Here is an 18,523-nt window from a genome sequence, read left to right as displayed (position 1 = left end):
AAAAAAAAAAAGCCAGAAGTGGATCTCTGGCTCAAGTGGTAGTGTTAGCCTTGAGAAAAAGAAACTCAGGACAGTGCCCAGGTTCTGAGTTCAAGCCCCAGCGCAGGTGTATGTGTACACACACACACACACGCGCGCGCGCGCACACACACACATATAATCACACTGTTTTGTGTATCTTAGACCACAAAGCAAAGGGTCTGTTAACAATCAGCCCCCCATTATAGCACGCAGAGCCAAGCAAATCAATATTTTTCATACATCTTTTACAAACCCAGGGTAATTAAAATTCTGTCTGAGGTCATCTTTACTATTTCACTGGCTTTTCTTCTCCACTGTGTAAACTGTTTCTTTTTACTTATATTCTCTCTTGCTAGATTCTGCAAATTCCTACCATATAGGATGCTTTTTTTTTAATTGAATTAAGAGATTTAAAAGTACTCTAAAAATGTTAATGCTTTCTATAAATGTACAATAGGAATATTTCTGTAATAGAGATTGTGATCTTTTGTGCAACAGTACTTCAAATCTGATGGAAAGAGGAGAATGAGAGAGCAGGCAGTGTGGAGAGATTAACGCTAAGAATGGGTGTTGGGTAGTTGGACGCAGGTGGCTCGCGCCTGTAATCCTAGCTACTCAGGAGGCTGAGATCTGAGGATCGTGGTTCAAAGCCAGTCCAGACAGGAAAGGCTGTGAGACTCTTATCTCCAGTAAACCACCAGAAAACTGGAAATGGGGCTGTGGCTCAAGTGGTAGAGCACTAGCCTTGAGCTGATGAGCTGAGGGACAGCGCCCAGACCCAGAATTCGAGCAGAAAGAAAGAAAGAAAGAAAGAAAGAAAGAAAGAAAGAAAGAAAGAAAGAAAGAAAGAAAGAAAGAAAGGAAGGAAGGAAGGAAGGAAGGAAGGAAGGAAGGAAGGAAGGAAAAGAAAAGAATCTGGAAGAGAAGATCACAAGGCAAATCCAAGATCACAGTAAAGAGCTAGACATCAAACCCTGGCATTCAGGCACTTCCTCTTTAATTCTAATTATTAGCACAATTCCTCTACCAAACAGGACAAAAGGAAATAGCTTTTGCTTTTGCCTATTGTAAGAACACATTGAATTGTCTATGGAGATTGATTTTTTGTTTTGTTTTGGGTTTTTGTCTATCTTGGGGCTTGAACTCTGGGCCTGGGTGCATTCCAGCACTTAAGCCATAGCACTACTTCTGGTTTTTCTGGCAGTTAATTGGAGGTAAGAATCTTGTGGACTTTCCTGCCCCAGGTGGCTTTGAACTACGATCCTCAGATCTCAGCCTCCTGAGTAGCTAGGGGTTACAAGCAAGAACCACTGGTGCCCAGTGGATATTATATACATATATATATATATATATATATAATATTTTTTAAAGCATCACACATGACCTTCCCTGGAAAGACTCTGTAAACTCTTTCTTCTCACCCCATTGTTGGTGTGGGCTGTTCTTTTGGGACTAGGCAGAGAGATCCATGAAATAGGAACAGGACAGTGGGCACAAAATGCCATCTCTACTAATTATTTATTTTTCTTTTCCAAAGTGGCAAGGAATTGCTAGAATTTCATACTTCATTGTATATACAAATTGAGGTCCTGAGGGCGCGTATCCTTCATGTGAACAGCTCTGCCCGTTACAAGAGAGAACTAAGTAACAATAAAACCCTCGGGGATGTCATTTAATATTTCCAGCATTTCACAGGAGCTTCCGACGCCCAGGTCTTCAAGGGGAAAGCTGATTTATCCCTTCAGTCATTAGACAATGTAAAGGTGAGGTCAGGTGGAAGCATCCTTCATCCCTTCCCCTGGTGATCACCCGTCCCTTGGGCAAGGAGGAATCAAAGCATTTCAAGTGGGGGAGGTCGCCGTAAGCAGGGAGAGCGCACAGCCTTCTGCCTCCACTGGTTGGTCTGATGCCCATATATCTTCATAGTGCCACTGTTTGCACTTGAAAAATTACATGCAGTTGGTTTTGCTTCTCCTTCCCTTCCTACGCTTAAAACACGATTTCCACCTTCCTCCCACCCCAGTCGAAAGTGTAATTTATGTCCAGACTAATGATGATGTGTTTCTGATTATTTTTTTAAAAAGACAAAAACCCTTTCATTTAAATGCAGGACAACAGGTGTCTTGTTTTATGGCCTTGTACCTTTTCAACCCTATAAATTAAAATCATGTCTGGCTCTCTCTCTCTCTCTCTCTCTCTCTCTCTCTCTCTCTCTCTCTCTCAGCTGATCTGAAGTTGTCTTTCCAGGACATCCTTGGAATTCTACACTCTCTGGCCCAATGCCTTCCACATGGTAGATTCCAAATAAATTTTCCTCTATTTGATTTGGCTACTAGGAGTACTTTGTCCAGTTCTGGTTATGCCGGTGATACACTAATACTTTGTAACTTGCAATCCCAGCTGATACCCCTGGGCTTCTGACCTCAATTTCATAATAGGATTCCATACTTTTTTATTACTTAGGAAATAAAGCAGATCTCAAGTGGAAAGAGAGTGCTCCTATTTTTGTAGGTCCCCTTGCAATGTAAGAAAAGCTTAGGCAAATTAGACCGATGGTACAATATTGGAATTGTAAATGACTCTGAAAATGGCATAAAGCCTACAGATTACCAAAAGATTCTTAAAATGATGCCTAGTTCAAATAGTACTTTAGAACTAATTGTTTCTAATAAAGTTATTTCTCTCTTCTACATTGATCTTCTGTTTCTGGATTCCTACGCCATCTACTAAACTTAGGAATTTTCTATAATCACCCACCCAGAATGGACACTGTTATGTAATTATGAAGCCGCCTGGCATTGCGATAAAATAGTTTTAAAACTTCTTTCATTTTTTGAATTATTTTTAGGTAATTTTTGTGTATGTGTGTGTGCTGGTACTGGGGCTTGAACTCAAGGCCTCTTGTTCTTGCCTGGCTTTTGGCTTAAGGCCATAATTCTTTTTTTAATATATATATTTTTATTGTAAAGATACTGTACAGAGGGGTTACAGTTACATGAGTAAGGTAATGAGTCCATTTCCTATCGAGCATTGTTACCTCCTCCTTTGTTTTTTCCCTACCATCCCTTCCCACCCCACCTCCCCAACTCCTCCTTTCCCCCCCCCAAGTTGTAAAGTTTGTTTTCAACATAGTGTATGTAAGGTTGTAGTTCTACTACTTGAGCCACGCTTCTACTTCTGGCTTTTGGCTAATTAAATGGAGATAAGAATCCCATGGATTTGTCTGCCAGGGCTGGCTTTGAACCATGATTCTCAGATCTCAGCCTCCTGAGTAGCGAGGGTTACAGCCATCAGTGCCTGGCTGGTACTATAGTTTCTTAGGAATCAAATAATGTTATAAACAGGACCCCTTTCCAATCCTGGAGCTGTGCTCTGTAGAAGTGACCCCTTTCGATTCCCATTAATTCTTTCATCCAATCCAGCATGGCTCCTCTACATTACTTTCTTTTTCTTTTTGTCTAAGACTGGGAACTCAAACTCTGTATTTGGCACTTGTGCTCATTGGCTGGCACTGTACCACCTAAGCCCCACCTCCAACTCCTCCCCCTCTACCCTCTAAGCAATGTGATTATACAGGTATTTTTTTCATTTATAGCCCATTTATAGCCTTGACTTTTTCACTTGATTCATTTTCTAAGTCACCACCTCTGCTTCTTTCCAAACCTCTTGCTACTATTTTCTTCCTAGTCAAACACATCTGATGACCCAATCAGTTCCTTTCTTTTCTTAGAATATCTCTCTGAGGATCTCCATTCTCCTGTCCACGCTGAGAGGGCTGATCACACTGGAACTCCCTTGTATATTCCTTTTCTTTGTCAGAGTTTCACGTTCTGGATCCAATGTCACCATATTTCTTAGCAGATGCACTCATCTTGGTGAAGACTAGCTTCTGGGGACACTCTCAGGAAGGCTCTCTGGGAAGTTCATTTCTAGAGACCACCAGTCTTTTTCTGGAGAGAAGACAGAACTGGGGTTTGAGTTTAACATCTCATGCTTGCTAGGCAGGTACTTTATTCATTTGAACCATACCCTCCAGCCCTTCTTTGTTTTAGTTATTTTTCAGGTGAGGTGTCACATTTTTTTGTCCAGCCTTAGACCATGATCTTCCAACCTGTGGCCTCCCATGTAATTGGAATGACAGGCATGTGTCACCGTATTTGACCTGTTGATTGAGATTATTTACATGACTTGAAACCTGCGTATTACACTTGACTAGCAGTTTGTGTGTAAGAATGCTCATTTAAATCCTTGTCCCAGAGAATTTGGGAAGTGTTTCATTGATGGCCAGCTCCTACTATGCAGAAGTTTGGTGTTATTCTATTATTGGTGTTATTCTAGTTATTGATACTTTGTGTATAAACTATTTCCCCCCTGATCCTGAAGCTCTCTGACTCTTCTCTTACCTGTTGTGTTCTGAGACGTTACAGTGGTTACCAAAGTGTAAGTCACTTTGTTCATGGGCAAATGTATGGAAGGGTCTTTCAATCAGAAAACTTAACTTTCATTTTTGAGAAAATTTTATTATTTCTTTGGTTGCTTCCTTCCCATTTCATTTGCTTCCTTATTCTTTTTGCCTAATTTAAGATAAAAATTTCCTCAAACTTGTCTTCCAGCTCACTTGTTGATTTTGCGTTTGGGGCTGTCAGGTATTTAATTTACACCTGTCCTTTCCTCTCTCTAATTGTTTCTGCTAACCATCCTCCTTCATTGCTCAATATTTCTTTCTCCCTCTTGGAAGAGGGAGAATGATGGCTTTTTCCCTTTTTAAAAACAAAATTCTCTTTCGCTGTTTCCTTTTACTTCCTTCTGTTACATTGTATATTTTAGTCTTTTCCTTTGTGTTGTAAAACCTATCTGCAAAGTTGGATTGTTACTTCCACACCTGATCATATTTAAAAGTAAGGCACTAAAAAGCAGACTGAACTAGGTGCCTGTAGCTCATGCCTGTAATACTAGCCACTCATGAGGCTGAGATCTGAGGATCTTTGTTCAAGGCCAGCCCAAGCAAACAAATCCATGAGATTTTAATCTCAAATTAGCCAGTAAGCAAAAAAACAGAAGTGGGGGTGTGGCTCAAGTGGCAGAACACCAACTTTAAGCAAAAAAGCCAGGGGAGCGTGAAGCCCTGATTTCAAACCCTAGTACGTGAGAGAGAGAGAGAGAGAGAGAGAGAGAGAGAGAGAGAGAGAGAGAGAGAGAGAGAGAGAGAGAGAGAGAGGAGAGAGACTACCTGAGGTTATGGGGAGGGTTGTTTTGTTATTGTTGTTTTTGTCAGTTGTGGGGCTTGAACTCAGGGCCTGCGTGCTGTCTCTGAGCTTGTGTGTGTGTGTGTGTGTGTGTGTGTGTGTGTGTGTGTGTGTGTGTGTGTGTGTCTGTCTGTCTGTCTGTCTGTCTGTCTGTCTGTCTGTCTGTCTGTCGGTCGTGGGGCTTGAACTCTGAGCCTGGGCGCTGTCCTTCAGCTCTTCAGCTCAAGACCAGCGTTCTACCACTTCAGCCACAGCACTACTTCCGGTTTTCTAGTGGTTTATTGGAGATAAGAGTCTCATGGAGTTTCCTGCTCCGGCTGGCTTTGAACTGTGATCCTCAGATCTCAGCCTCCTGAGTAGCTAGGATTAGAGGTGTAAGCCAGCTATGGCACCCAGCTTGAGGTTTATGTTTTAGTTCATCTTCTTTTCAACTGTGCATAGATTTGGGGTTCAGTTTCTGAAGGCTAGACTTAAGTGTGGCCTCTCTGTCCATGCATGAGAACAGCTTATAAACCCTAAAGTGCTCCCCAAACATAAAGTATTACTATTATCATGTGAACAGCTAACTATTCAGTCGAAGCCTGAATTTCATGCTGCCTTTCCTATCTGCTCTGTACCACCCAGGCCATTTGGCAATTACAGTTGGCTTTCCGAAAAGACACTTTAGTTCTTTTTTTTTTCCCCTTGAAAACAAATGAATTCAGAACCAATCTTCCTTAGCCATCCAATATGTGTAGCCTCTTTTGTTCATGAACAACCTTAAGGTAATAAACTGGCATGCCCTTGTGACAGAGACAAACGTTGGAAGGAAATAGGTTTCCATCTCAGACTTCTGAGGTGTTATGCCAAACAATAACAGGGGAAAAATTATTCAGCTAAATGCACCTGACATGCATTGGCATCCAATATGCCACACTCCTCTCCAGGTATTATTACTTATAGACTTGCCTCAGCGATGGGCTGCCTGGAAGAGCCGCTCTGCCTTTGTCACACATACATTTTAGAGACTTTTAAATAATCTTATATAGCCATACCAGGCTGCGTGTCTTCTAAACTTTGCGATTTCATCCGTCTGTACCAAGAGGCCATGAAGCAAAATGGATGTGCCTTTCAGCTTTACTACGGCCCTAGAAAATGAACCAGTCTACTTAACAATAAATGGTGGTTTGGTTCAAACACACATGACTGGCCTAGTGGAGAAGAAGAGAAAGTTGAGCTTAATGAAGTCCAGGGTCCTTGTCCCTGGGCATGGACAGGAAAGGACGAGTGTTTTATAACTGTTTATTGGAGTCAATGGTAATAAATTCCTCACTTGTGATGCATTAACTTTAATGTTTTCATTACTTGGTGATTTAGATTTTCCTTTTTCACGTAAATCATGTTGTCCCAGTAGCAGAGTAGGTTGAATGCCTACCTTAATGTTCAATGGGAAAGCAGTACGCTCGCTCTCTCTCTCTCTTCTCTCTCTCTCTTCTCTGTCTCTCTCTCAATCTGATAGAAAATGGCTTTGCCTTGCCCTGATTGCTACTTTATAAACAAGTAACAAAGACAGACAGACAGACAGATAGCACAACAAAATGTGGCAAGACCTAGTTTAGGTCCTGGAGGACGCATATGCGTGGCAAGTGTATTTTATGCTGAAGTTTTCTCTTGTTTCTTTTTCCATTTTTGTTTCTGTTTGCTGGGTGTGGACCCTTCGTTAATGAGTGACTAAGCAAACAGATAATGAGATTTCTGGTTTTTATTTTGCCATTACAGACTTGGTGATTGGGTTGGAAACTTGGGGCCCAAGAAGCATTCCCCTCATTTGTCCCTCCTAATTTTTCCTTACAGAGTTCAGGAAAAGGGCTGGGAAGGTGGCTCAGTGGTAGAGCGCTTGCCTTGCATGCCTGAGGCCCTGGGTTCGATTCCTCAGCACCACATAAGCAAAAAGAAAAAAGCCGGAAGTGGCGCTGTGGCTCAAGTGGTAGAGCGCTAGCCTTGAGCTGAAGAGCTGAGGGACAGCGCCTAGGCTCAGAGTTCACGACCAGACCCCCCCCCCCCAAAAAAAAAAGAGTTCAGGAAAAATAAAAAAGATCTTAAAGCTGGGCACCCATGACTCATACTTTGTAATCGTAGCTATATCAGGAGACTGAAATCTGATGATCATGGTTCAAAGCCAGCCTGGGCAGGAAAGCTTATGATACTCTCTTATCTCCAATGAACCACCAAAAAGCAAGAAGTAGAGGTATGGCTCAGGCGGTAGAACTCCAGCCTTGAGATAAAAACACAAAAACAAAACAAACAGCTAAGGGACAGTACCCAGGCACTGAATTCCAGCTAGTGTGCAAATGAGCGTGCACACATACACACACACACACACACACACACACACACACACACACACACACACACACACACACACACACACACTCCAAAAACTTAACACTGTCATTTGTAATTTTTTTGAGAAATAAAAAGGGGGAGTGATTTCTGCCTGACCATAGCTGACATCATTGTCCTCTCTCAGAGCCAAGTGCTGTACAGACACAATCAGGGCATTGGCTGGGCTTGAGGTTAGGCCGGGGAGTGGCCCTTGTCCAGTAGATGAAACATGTCAGGTCAAAAGCATGTTGTAAGATCATTGCTTTCCCCCATCACGTTCCTCCTGGGCTGTAAGAGTTCTCATTAGACCAACCACCCTGAAATACCCCCAGAGAATCGCCATAATTACTTCCTGAGTCTTCTTTTTTATTTTCTGCTTTGTTTGCTTTAAAAGTTTTCTCCGTGCTGTGCTCTGATGATATCTGAACGTCTCTTCCTAGACAGACATGGCGAAGGGAACATTACGATCATTTGATTCCCTCTTGAAATCTTGCCCTTTGGAGAGAAAGTGAAGTAGAGACTCTAGAAGCGTTGCGTTCAGCCCCACATGGCCTCCCGCCATCTTGCAACGCATGGCAAATGCTCAGCCATACTTCAGATGGTTTTCACACAAGTTCCAAATTAGCCAGACTCAGGTAGCTCACACTTGTCATCCTAGCTACTCAGGAGGCCGAGATGTAAGAGGGTTTGAAGCCCAGCCTAGACAGGAAAAGTCCATGAGACTCTTGTATCAAACTGGAAATTGCACTGTGGTTCAAGTGGTAGAGTGCTAACCTTGAACAAAAAAGTGCCCAGGCCCTAACTCCAAGCTCCCCAGTACCAGCACCAAAAGAAAAGATGTAAACTAGCATGTAGAAATGCAGAGAGAAAATATCAGGATTGGAAAACATCATAAGAAGCCAAGGGCACTCAAAGTTTATAGATCAGAAATTACTACCAACAGCTGTTTTCTCAAGAGCAATGGGTTATTCATTGGTTCGGCTGTTCAAATTCCTGTCCAGTCCTTTCTAAACAATCCTTTGACTGTTAATGGCTTCCTCAGACAGAAACTATCCCCTGGTGCTTTCCTGAAGATAAATGAGGTCCTAGGTAAGGAGGGTTGGTCCAGGGTGGACCTAATCAGGCCATGAAATAAGACACAGACATTGTTATCAATTGAAGGTCATGTCATACTTTCCTGTTTTTTCTTTTTTTCTCAAAATCCTCTCTTCCCCTCTTTCTGTCATTCTCAGTACTTCCTGACTTCTTTCTCTTTATTTTGTCTTCTGCTTTCTGCTTCTCTCTTCCCCTTCCCCTTCTCCAGTACTAAGGATTGGACTGAGGAGTGCTCTATTTGAGCCATGCTTCCCATCCTTCTGGATTGCTTTTGGCTAAATCCTTTCTTTTTTTGTTTGGGTCATTTTGTTTTTGTTTTTGTTTTTGCTTTTTATTTACTTTCTTGTTTCACATGACAAGCCCTAACTATATAATAAATAAATATACAGCAGAATAAAAATGACTACTTTATGGCTTGGTAAAAGTGATTCATCTAGCAAATACTCACCCCCATATTGCCTTCTTAGCTCACAAGTCCCTTTAGGCTACTAATGATTTTAGTTCTGTTTCACAAACATTTGCCAGGCACCTACTGCGTATCCCCGGCCCCTGGGGTACAGAGAGAAACAAGTATATGCATACCAACCCTCTATAAAACAGACCAAATTTCCCACTCACAGCCTTAAGAACTTAAATAATGAACCCCAAACTCCTTACACCTTCTTGTGCATGTTGCAGAGTAGGATCCTACTAGATCTCAGATCCATTCAACAGCCAATTAAGGGACACCTCAGTGTTGTGATGGGTCTTGGCTGTTCACATGATCCAGTTCCTCCTTAGTCTAATTCTTCCCCTTGTTTCCTAAACAGTTGTCATACAAAGACTGGTGCATCCCCCTAGGTACTGGATTCTTTTTTTTCCCCCTCCATTTCTTTCTAGGCACCAATGTTTTGGACATTTAATTCTTGCCATGATATCACCTCTGTTCCTATGAATGCAAATCTATATTCATCCTCCTCCCTGATTTCTTCTACCCAGCCCACAGCTACATTCCTTTTCTATTTCCTGCCCAAGCTATCTGGCAACTTTACATGGTCACTAAGGTCTGATGGAAACCCACACAAAGACACAGGAGTTGAGAGTGGGCTGGGTGCCAATAGCTCATGCCTATAATTGTAGCTACTCAGGAGACTGAGATCTGAGGACTGCAGTTGGAAGCTAGCCTGGGCAGAGGCCAAAGTGAAGATGTGGCTCAAATGGTAGAGAGCCAGCCTTGAATAAAAAAGCCAAGCAAGAGTGTAAGGCCCTACATTCAAGTCTCAGTACTGGCACAAAGAGAGAGAGACAGATAGACAGAGGAGTGAGAGAAGAGTGTCGGAGGAAAGAGAACCCAGATTGTCACATAAAAAGGCTCTGTAGAAAATGGCACTTCATGGGGCTGGGAAGGTGGCCCAGTGGTAGAGTGCTTGCCTTGCATGCATGAGGCCCTGGGTTCAATTCCTCAGCACCACATAAGCAGAAAAAGCCAGAAGTGGCACTGTGGCTCAAGTGGTAGAGTGCTAGCCTTGAGCTGAAGAGCTGAGGGACAGTGCCCAGACCCTGAGTACAGGCCTACATTCAACCAAAAAAACAAACAAACAAACCAAAAACGGCACTCCATACAGGCAGCCCAGGTAGAAAAGTTCCTTGAGACTCTTATCTCCAATTAACCACTTAAAAACTGAAAGTGGATCTGTGGCTCAAAGTGGTAGAGCTCTAACCTTGAGCAAAAAAGCTCAGGGACAGTGTCCAGGCCCCATGACACAACAACAACAAAAATAAATGTGATACCAGGAAATGGAGCGGTGGCTTACGTAGTAGAGCATGAGCCTTGACCATAAGAAGCTGAAGGACAATGCCCAGGCCCTGAGTTCAAGTCCCAGGACTGGCCCACACACACAAAAGTGATACCAGCCCCAGATAAAGTTCTTTTCTTTCCCTTTTCTTCATGGGTGTGTTTTGTTTTGACTTTGAGAGAGACAGAGACAGACAGACAGACAGACAGACAGACAGACAGACAGACAGACAGACAAAGAGAGTGCATTGTACATTGTATGGGACTGAACCCAGGGCATCTCACATACTAAGTACACAATCTACCACAGGACTACAACTCCATGTTCTCCAGGTTTTCACACTGAGTAGGATAGCAAATAAATAGATTTGAAAGTGACATTTTATCATCCATTTTTTAAAGATATGCTCTCAAGTGACACACGCATAATGGTGCTCCGCCTCAGGATAAGCTGAGAATCATTGATCCTGAAAGCTTCATGAAGAGACAGCTTGTTTTTCCCTTTTCTTAGCTTTTTCCGCTCAAGCCTGATATTCTACCACTTACGCCACAGCTTCTATTTAGGCTTTTTGTTGGTTAATTGGAGATAAGCATCTCCCAGACTTTCTTGTCTAGGCTAGCTTTAAACCTTGATCCTCAGAGCTCAGCCTCCTGAGAAGCTAGGATTACATGCATGGACTACAGGTGCCTGGCCACCTTGTATTTTTTAACTCCCCTCCTCCTTTTTAGAATTGGGAGGTGATTTGAAGGATGGCTGCCTGGATTGGTAGCAAGAGTCCCACTTTTCACTGTTGCTACTTCCTATAGTGTAGCTGCTGAAGAGACTGGAGGTTGTTTGTGGTTTCATAATGAGAATGGTCCCTAGCAAAATAAAGCCCAAATTAGGTTCTAGACACGAGACACCAGAGGATCCCTGGCTTTTAGCAATATGTTGGGACCGCCTGGATCTCAGCTTTCTTCCTACCTTTGCACATACCTGCCAACAGCCACATGCTCACCCCACCTATGGGAAACACCCCGGGCTTGGAAAGACCGGTATTTTCAAGGAAATTGGGATCATGTGTCAGCTTTATTTAGTCACTATAGACTGCAGCATAAGTAAAATATGACGTAAGTTATCATTATTATTATTGTTGTTATTATTAGTGTGGGGGCAGGTACTGGGGCTTGAACTTAAGACCTCATGCTCTCATTCAGCTTTTTTTACTCACAGGTGGTGGTCTACCATTTAAGCCACACCTCAAAGTGTTGGCCTTGTGGTAAAGGTCCTGAGTTCAATCCCCACACTACAAAGAAAAAAAAGAAAGAAGAAGGAGGCAAGGAAGGAGGGAAGAAAGGAAGGAAGGAAGGAAGAATAGTCAATTAATACTCCTAATGGATCACACCTATGATCCAAACACTCAGAAGACTGAGGGAGGAAGATTGTTAAGTTACAGGCCAGCCTGGGTTACATAATGAGACCCTGTCATTAGCTAGTGAGTCAGATGGATGGACAGACATAGACAGATAGCCGGATCTCTCTGCCAGATGTTGTCAGTGTCAGTTTACTAACCTCAAGTGTGTCATTTCTACCATTCAGTGACATCCTTTAGCTCTAGTTGGGCTTGTTTGGCTTCCCAGCTTGCTACATCACAGTTGGATGAAGGACTTCACTGAGAGTGTGGTGGCCACTCCCTTTCTTTCACTGCTGTTAGTCTTTTTTCTCCATCAACAGTCTCATGCAATTAACTTAAAGCTAGCTGTTTAACTGGTTTCATAACTTTACATCTTTTAGATCCTAAACCTATTGGCAATGGCTCAGAATTTTTCTCTTGTATGTGTTTGTCTAAATTCCTTATCAGTGAAGCACAATGACAGAAAACAAAGCTAAGTAAGTTCAAACACAAGTGGGTGATAGCAAGTAGAACCACAGAGTTCTAGAAGCTCTGACCAGTGGGACTAATTGAAGGACACTGACAGCAACTTCCCTGTTAGCATCAGAAGATATGCAACTCTTGCCAGACAAAATAGAGTAACAGTTATTGACTGGTCCTCACAGTTAAAAAAAAAAAAAAAAGTAATTAAAAAAAATGCTGCTGGGTGCCAGTAAATGGTTCCTGCCTGTAACCCTAGCTACTCAGAAGGCTGAGATCTGAGAATCTCGATTAGAAGCCACCCTAGGCAAGGCAAGTCCATGAAACTCTTATCTCCAATTAACTAACAGAAAACCAGAAGTTGGTACTATAGCTCAGAGTGGTTAGAGAGCTAGCCTTGAGCAAAAAGAAAAACTCAGGGACAGCACTCAGGCCTGGAGTTCAAGCCTCACTATTAGGTGGGAGTTGGGAGGCGGGGGGGGGGGGGGGGGGGAGAGAATTAGGGAGAATTAAACAAAAGATGATCCTCCAAAATTTTAGCAGCTGGGTACTAATTGGCTCATACCCATAATCCTAGCTACTCAGGAGGCTGAAGTCTGAGGATCTCCGCTAACCCAGGCAGAAGAATCCATGAGATTCTTATCTCCAAGTAATCAGCAAAAACCCAGAAGTATAGGTGTGGTTCAAATGGTAGAGCACCAACATTAAGAAAAAAAAAGCCAACTGAAAGCAAGAAACCCTTGAGTTCTAACTCCAATATCAGCGAGCGTGCACACACACACGCACACACACACACACACACACATATACACACACCCCATAATAAATAAACAAGCATCTTAGATTTTCCTTTTAAGCTGACTTAGCAATGATGGAGCCAAATGTCTGTCAGGGAAGTTGGTGGATGCCTAGTTCATTCGGGCAGGGGCTGCAGCCTTTTGCTAAGGGGAATTCTGCGGCCTCTTGTGCTACCAGCCTGTGCTGTGGTATTGCCAACTGATCCCAGGTCTCCCTTCTCAATGAGTTCGAACACAGCTGGCTCAATAGGCCGTGACTCACATAAGCTCCAGTGTCGTTTATCTTGACTGCTTTATGGAAATGTATCACACTCTAAAGGGTTCCCATGGTGTGGCTGTGCACAGCTGACTACGAATCATGCGTGGCGCTGAGAGATGGAAACCTTCCCTATCGGGTTTTTACTGCAGAATTGGGATTGGGTATGGGTGGGATGTGAGGGTTTAAGGGAATCTAGATGAAGAGAGAAGGATGTCCGAGCATTTCTTTTATCTTCACCAGCCATGGAGGTTGGGTGCCCATCACTCCTGGGTAACTCACGTCTCTCTTGATCTTATCTTTATGGTCTCACAGCCTTCAGCTAAGTGAACCTTTTATATGGGTGATACTGAGAGCTTGAGTTAAGTGTAGTGTGGGAGAGAGATTATGGCACTCACACAATTCTGTTTTGTGCTGGTATAATGTGATACACCCTTAGGTTTATTCAACAGAGAGCTATTTATTCACAATAAATTGAAATCTTTGGGGGGTTGCGCCTGTCTTTTTTCAGATAAGAGATTCTTTGAAAAGCTTTTCTTTTTAATTATATACTTAACTAGAAATGGTTTTTGCCTTAAAATAGCAATTTCTACTGTGGTTTGTGGCTCCTTCTTATTTTTTTTAATTCCATCCTGCAATGCATTTACATGCTTCCCCTTATGCATTAAGTAGCTCTGTGCAGATCTGTTTGTCTGCTACAAGGTGTGGATTCAAGACTCCCCTGCCTCATCCCTCCTATGGTGTGGCTAATGTTGTAGATCCTCAGTAGCACCCGTTCCTGATCTGTAGGAATGGGAGCTGGCACAGGGGTCACAATGGCTTCCCATATTGCTTATGTGGATTTGTCTCATAGATCAGGAAGCTAATGAGACTGAGCTCAGAGTCAACTTAACAACTGTGACTGAACTCACCATAGTGTCTGCACATAGAAAACAGTCAATAGAATAGAGCCTGATTTTATTTGCCTACTTTGTTTTTCCATAGCCATTCCTTATTTTAATTTAGATCTCCTTTTTCCCATAGCATATAAGAAAACCCAGGCAAAATTGTTCATCAAGCCAGGCACCAGTGGCTCACACCTGTAATCCTAGCTACTCAGGAGGCTGAGATCTAAGGATCACAGTTTAAAGCTTGCCTGGAGAAAAAAAGAAAAAGTCCATGACACTCTTATCTTCAATTAACCACCAAAAAGCCAGAAGTGGAGCTGTGGTTCTAATGGAAGAGCACAAGTCTTGAGAAAGAAAAAAAAAAAAAAAAGCTCAAGGACAGCACCTGACTTTTAAGTCCCCAATCAATACCAGCACAAAGGGGTAAATAAATAAATAAAGAGCTCATTGATATAATTTCCCTCTAATGAGTAAGAAAGCAACAAAATGTCTCCTACTGGCTATGTACAAAAACTCAGCTTCTAACGGACAATATTTCCAGCCATATTACTCTTCAGAATCTTGGTCAACAACCATGTGAGAAAATTCAGTATCTCATTCAGTAGCCAATTTTAGCAGACAAGAGTTTGACTCATGGGGGAGAGAAAGTGACGATGGTACTGTCCTCCTGGCCTAGAATTGAGTGACTTGGAGATCAAACATCCCTGCTACATTATGCCTTTTGTTTTCTTGTTTGGTGGCATTCTTGGATTTGGGGGAGTGGGGAGCGGTTGGAGAAAAGCCTCATGCTGATAATGTACTGAAAGTTAAAGGAAATTAAATAAGTGAAGCAGTGGCTGATCTCTACTTCCTCCCCCCTGGGTAATTCAATTCAAGCTCTCTCTCTGATGGCAACTCACAGGGCCTGTCTCTGTCACCCCGCTGGGGCCTAGAGTCTTAACATCTAAATAAAAGTTTCACTCAAGCATTTTTTATGCTCCTGCTAGCAGGATCAGTGAGCTGGTGTGGGCACATTAATGTAATATTCATACTCACAGACTCTCCCCACACATGGAGACGATGTCTTCCTATTTTCATAATTATAGATGTTCCATAAAATGCCATTTAGATTTGCATCTTTAAAAAAAAAAAAAAGGGAGGGGTGGTGAATTCTAATAGAACGCTTAACATGTCTTTTATGATTCAGACTCTTGGCATCTTTAACCAGAAGCTGTGTCTCCAAGTTTAACAAGATCTTAAGAAAGAAAAATGAAGGGGGTAGGTGGGTAGGGGGTTGTTAAGAAGGAAAAGTAGAAACTGAGAGGATCCTTAGCCCTGTGTCTTTGATTTAAACGTTAGGGCTTCTGGGAGCAATTTCAGAGACTATGGGCTTGCCAAAGAGCAGCTCTGCCATTCCTCGTCCTGACGTCACCCAACTTCCCACCACCAAAAAGAAAAAATCTGCTATCATTTCCTTCGGTGGTGGCGGTGGTGGGAAGTGGTTGGTGGTATGCTGGTTCTGGGACTTGAACTCAGAGCCTGTCCCTTAGTTTTTTCCCTCAAAGCTGGTACTCTACTGTCCTTGAGCCACACCTCTAATTTTTGACAGTTCATTCGAGGTAAGAGTCTCACACACACTTTCCTGCTGGGGCTGGTGTCAAATATCTATCCCCAGGTCTCAGACTCCTGAGTAGCTTGGTTTATAGGCATATGTAAATGGCTAGGCTACCATTGCTCACAGATGTTTTCAGAGGGATCGGTGAACTACAATAATCCTAGAGGAAAACAAAAACAAAAAAACAGCTTTGCTTTGCTGTGGTTCATTTCCGAATGCACCCTGGAACTCACTGAGAAGGATTTATGGTGACCACAGAGTTTTGAAACACTCAGTGAAAACAGTCTATGAAGAAGGACCCACTGGGTAAGGAATTAGGCATAGCCACAATACTAATGAAGGGACAGACGCTTCTGATCTATGGTTTTTAAACTGCTTTAACAAACAAACAAACAGGTGAGTGTGTATTTATGGCCATCTTTGAGGTGACTACATGTATAATGGAGTCTTTCACTCACTGAAGCTTGACCACACTGATAGCTGTTCATCTGACTTCTGATTATCTCAATGCAGCTTTCTAATTTGGAACTGATATTTCCACGAAGTCTTAATTCTCTGGAGTCCTTTTTCTGCCACTCAGCCCATAGTTAGGCTATCTCCCCTTGCCACAAGTTAATGTATGTTTAAATCATTTCAAGCAATTTTAGCATTCGATATAATTAGGAAGAAAATTAACTTTTTCCCCCCAATCATAGAACAATTGTTTTTTTATTTTGTGCCGTGATTAAGCAACCACCCTTCTGCACACCACTGTTAATGTGAATTAGCCCAGGTGAAAACTTCATCAGGTTCCAACAAAGTGTATGTTGTTTCTTTTAGGACTAGAAGACATCATAAAAGGTGCTCAAGAGCTTGATAACATCATCAAGCAAGGGTACTTGGAGAAAAGAAACAAAGGTAATTAATTATCAGATCTTCTGATAATCAAAGCAGACAAAGGACAAAGTGATATTCACAAGACAATATGTTGGAAATGAACTGTACAACTTGAAGGGGAGACTGGAGGTGGGGAGTGGAAGAAAAACGAGGGAGAGGGTAACAATGTTTTATAAGAAATGTACTTATTACCTTACATATGTAACTGTGGTCCCTCTGCACATCACCTTGACAATAAAATTAAATTAAAAAAAAAAAGCTGGAAATGGAGCTGTGGCTCAAGTGTTAGAGAACTAGTCTTGAGCAAAAAAGCGAAGTGAGAGCATGAGATCCTGAGTTCAAATCCTAGTACTGATACCCAAAAAAGTACTAAATAACATTTATAGAGCGAATGAATGATATTCTTGTCTCAGTGAGAAATTCTTGCCCAAAGTATACTTTTATCTCATAGGTAAAGCAGCCCACCTTCAAATTTCAGACATGCTTATCTCTTGATCTTTCTTGAAGTTATTCAATTAAAATGGGTACTGCTAGTGCTAGAATTCCACGTTTCAGGTTCAACAAGCAAATTGGCTTAGTACGATAATATCTGAAGTATTATTTCGCTGTACCAAAAGTAGTAGTGAAGAATTTGGCAAGTTCAGAATAAGACTGGAACCTGAAAGTCGTAAAAGAAATTGAGAAGACAGATATGTGAACACAGAGCAGACAACTCTGTTTAGAACTGGACCTTTAACAGAGCTTGTTGCCTGGTCTCTGAGTCAATAGAGTATAACCTGTGGGAGTGCAAGGGAGGGTTTTTACAGTCCATTAACCCAGGAAATAAAACAATAACATACTAGACTGGGTGTTGTTGGCTTTTACGGACTCTTCAGCGATTGTAGTTGCCTGAATTTATGTCTTCTGCTGCTCTTCCGTGTAGATCATAGCTTCTTTGGGTCGGAGTGGCAGAAGCGATGGTGTGTGATCTGCAGAGGCTTCTTCTTCTACTATGCTAATGAGAAAAGTAAGTGTTCTGCATTTGGACAGCAGCATTCCACTCCTATACATGCTCTAGCCCCGCAGCTGTTGATAGCAGGCCTTAACTAACACCACACAGGATTTGCTTAGGAAAGAAATCAGTGGATGAATGACCACCGGTGGCACACACTTGCAATCCTAGCTACTCAGGCACCTGAGATCTGAGGATTGAGGTTCAAAGCCAGCCCAGCAGGAAAGTCTGTGAGACTCTTATCTCCAAATAGCCACTAGAAACCCAGAAGTGGCACTGTGGCTCAAAATGGTAGAGCACTAGCCTTGAGCAAAAAGAACTCAGAGACAGTGCCCAGGCCCTGAGTTCAAGTCCCACAACATACAAACAAAACAAAATCCTAGATGTGGTCACTATGTCAAAGGATTATCTCTAAGAATGATTATTAACATAACATCACTGATAATGCTATACACTGATAATGCTATAAATGTTGACTATGTGGACAAAATTGGCCCTTAGCTGTTTGGCAGTTCCCTCCCTCTCCCTCTAGTGGCGGACCACTGGATTACTGAGAACCTGTCCCAACTAGGGGTAAAGTAGGGAACCCTACTTAGAACTGATTCCCACATCCTTTAAAAATGGAGCAATTCAGCATCTGGGTCCTTCGAACCCTCACCCCACTCCCAAATACAGAACGCATTCCTTTGAACGCTCTAGGCATACAAGCTAGCCTCTTGTTATTGCCTTCAAACTAATATACATTTGGCCCATTGTTGTTGTTGTTTTA

At 42.4% G+C, this 18,523-nt stretch overlaps 1 protein-coding gene across 3 annotated transcripts in view; it reads left to right on the top strand.

Moving 5' to 3' along the window:
- Positions 1–18,523, top strand: part of Skap1 (src kinase associated phosphoprotein 1) — a 270,881-nt gene that overhangs the window by 191,888 nt on the left and 60,470 nt on the right. For all 3 annotated transcript variants that reach the window (XM_070028251.1, XM_070028253.1, XM_070028252.1), the window contains exons 5-6: positions 16,707–16,784; positions 17,686–17,769. In XM_070028251.1, the coding sequence (XP_069884352.1) occupies positions 16,707–16,784; positions 17,686–17,769 (162 nt within the window). The remainder of the gene's footprint in view (positions 1–16,706; positions 16,785–17,685; positions 17,770–18,523) is intronic.

This window comes from Dipodomys merriami, unplaced genomic scaffold (genome assembly GCF_024711535.1).
Source record: "Dipodomys merriami isolate MVZ:Mamm:240054 unplaced genomic scaffold, mDipMer1.0.p SCAF_19, whole genome shotgun sequence".
Classification (NCBI taxonomy): Eukaryota; Metazoa; Chordata; class Mammalia; order Rodentia; family Heteromyidae; genus Dipodomys; species Dipodomys merriami.
This window is presented reverse-complemented; position numbering and strand designations above follow the sequence as displayed.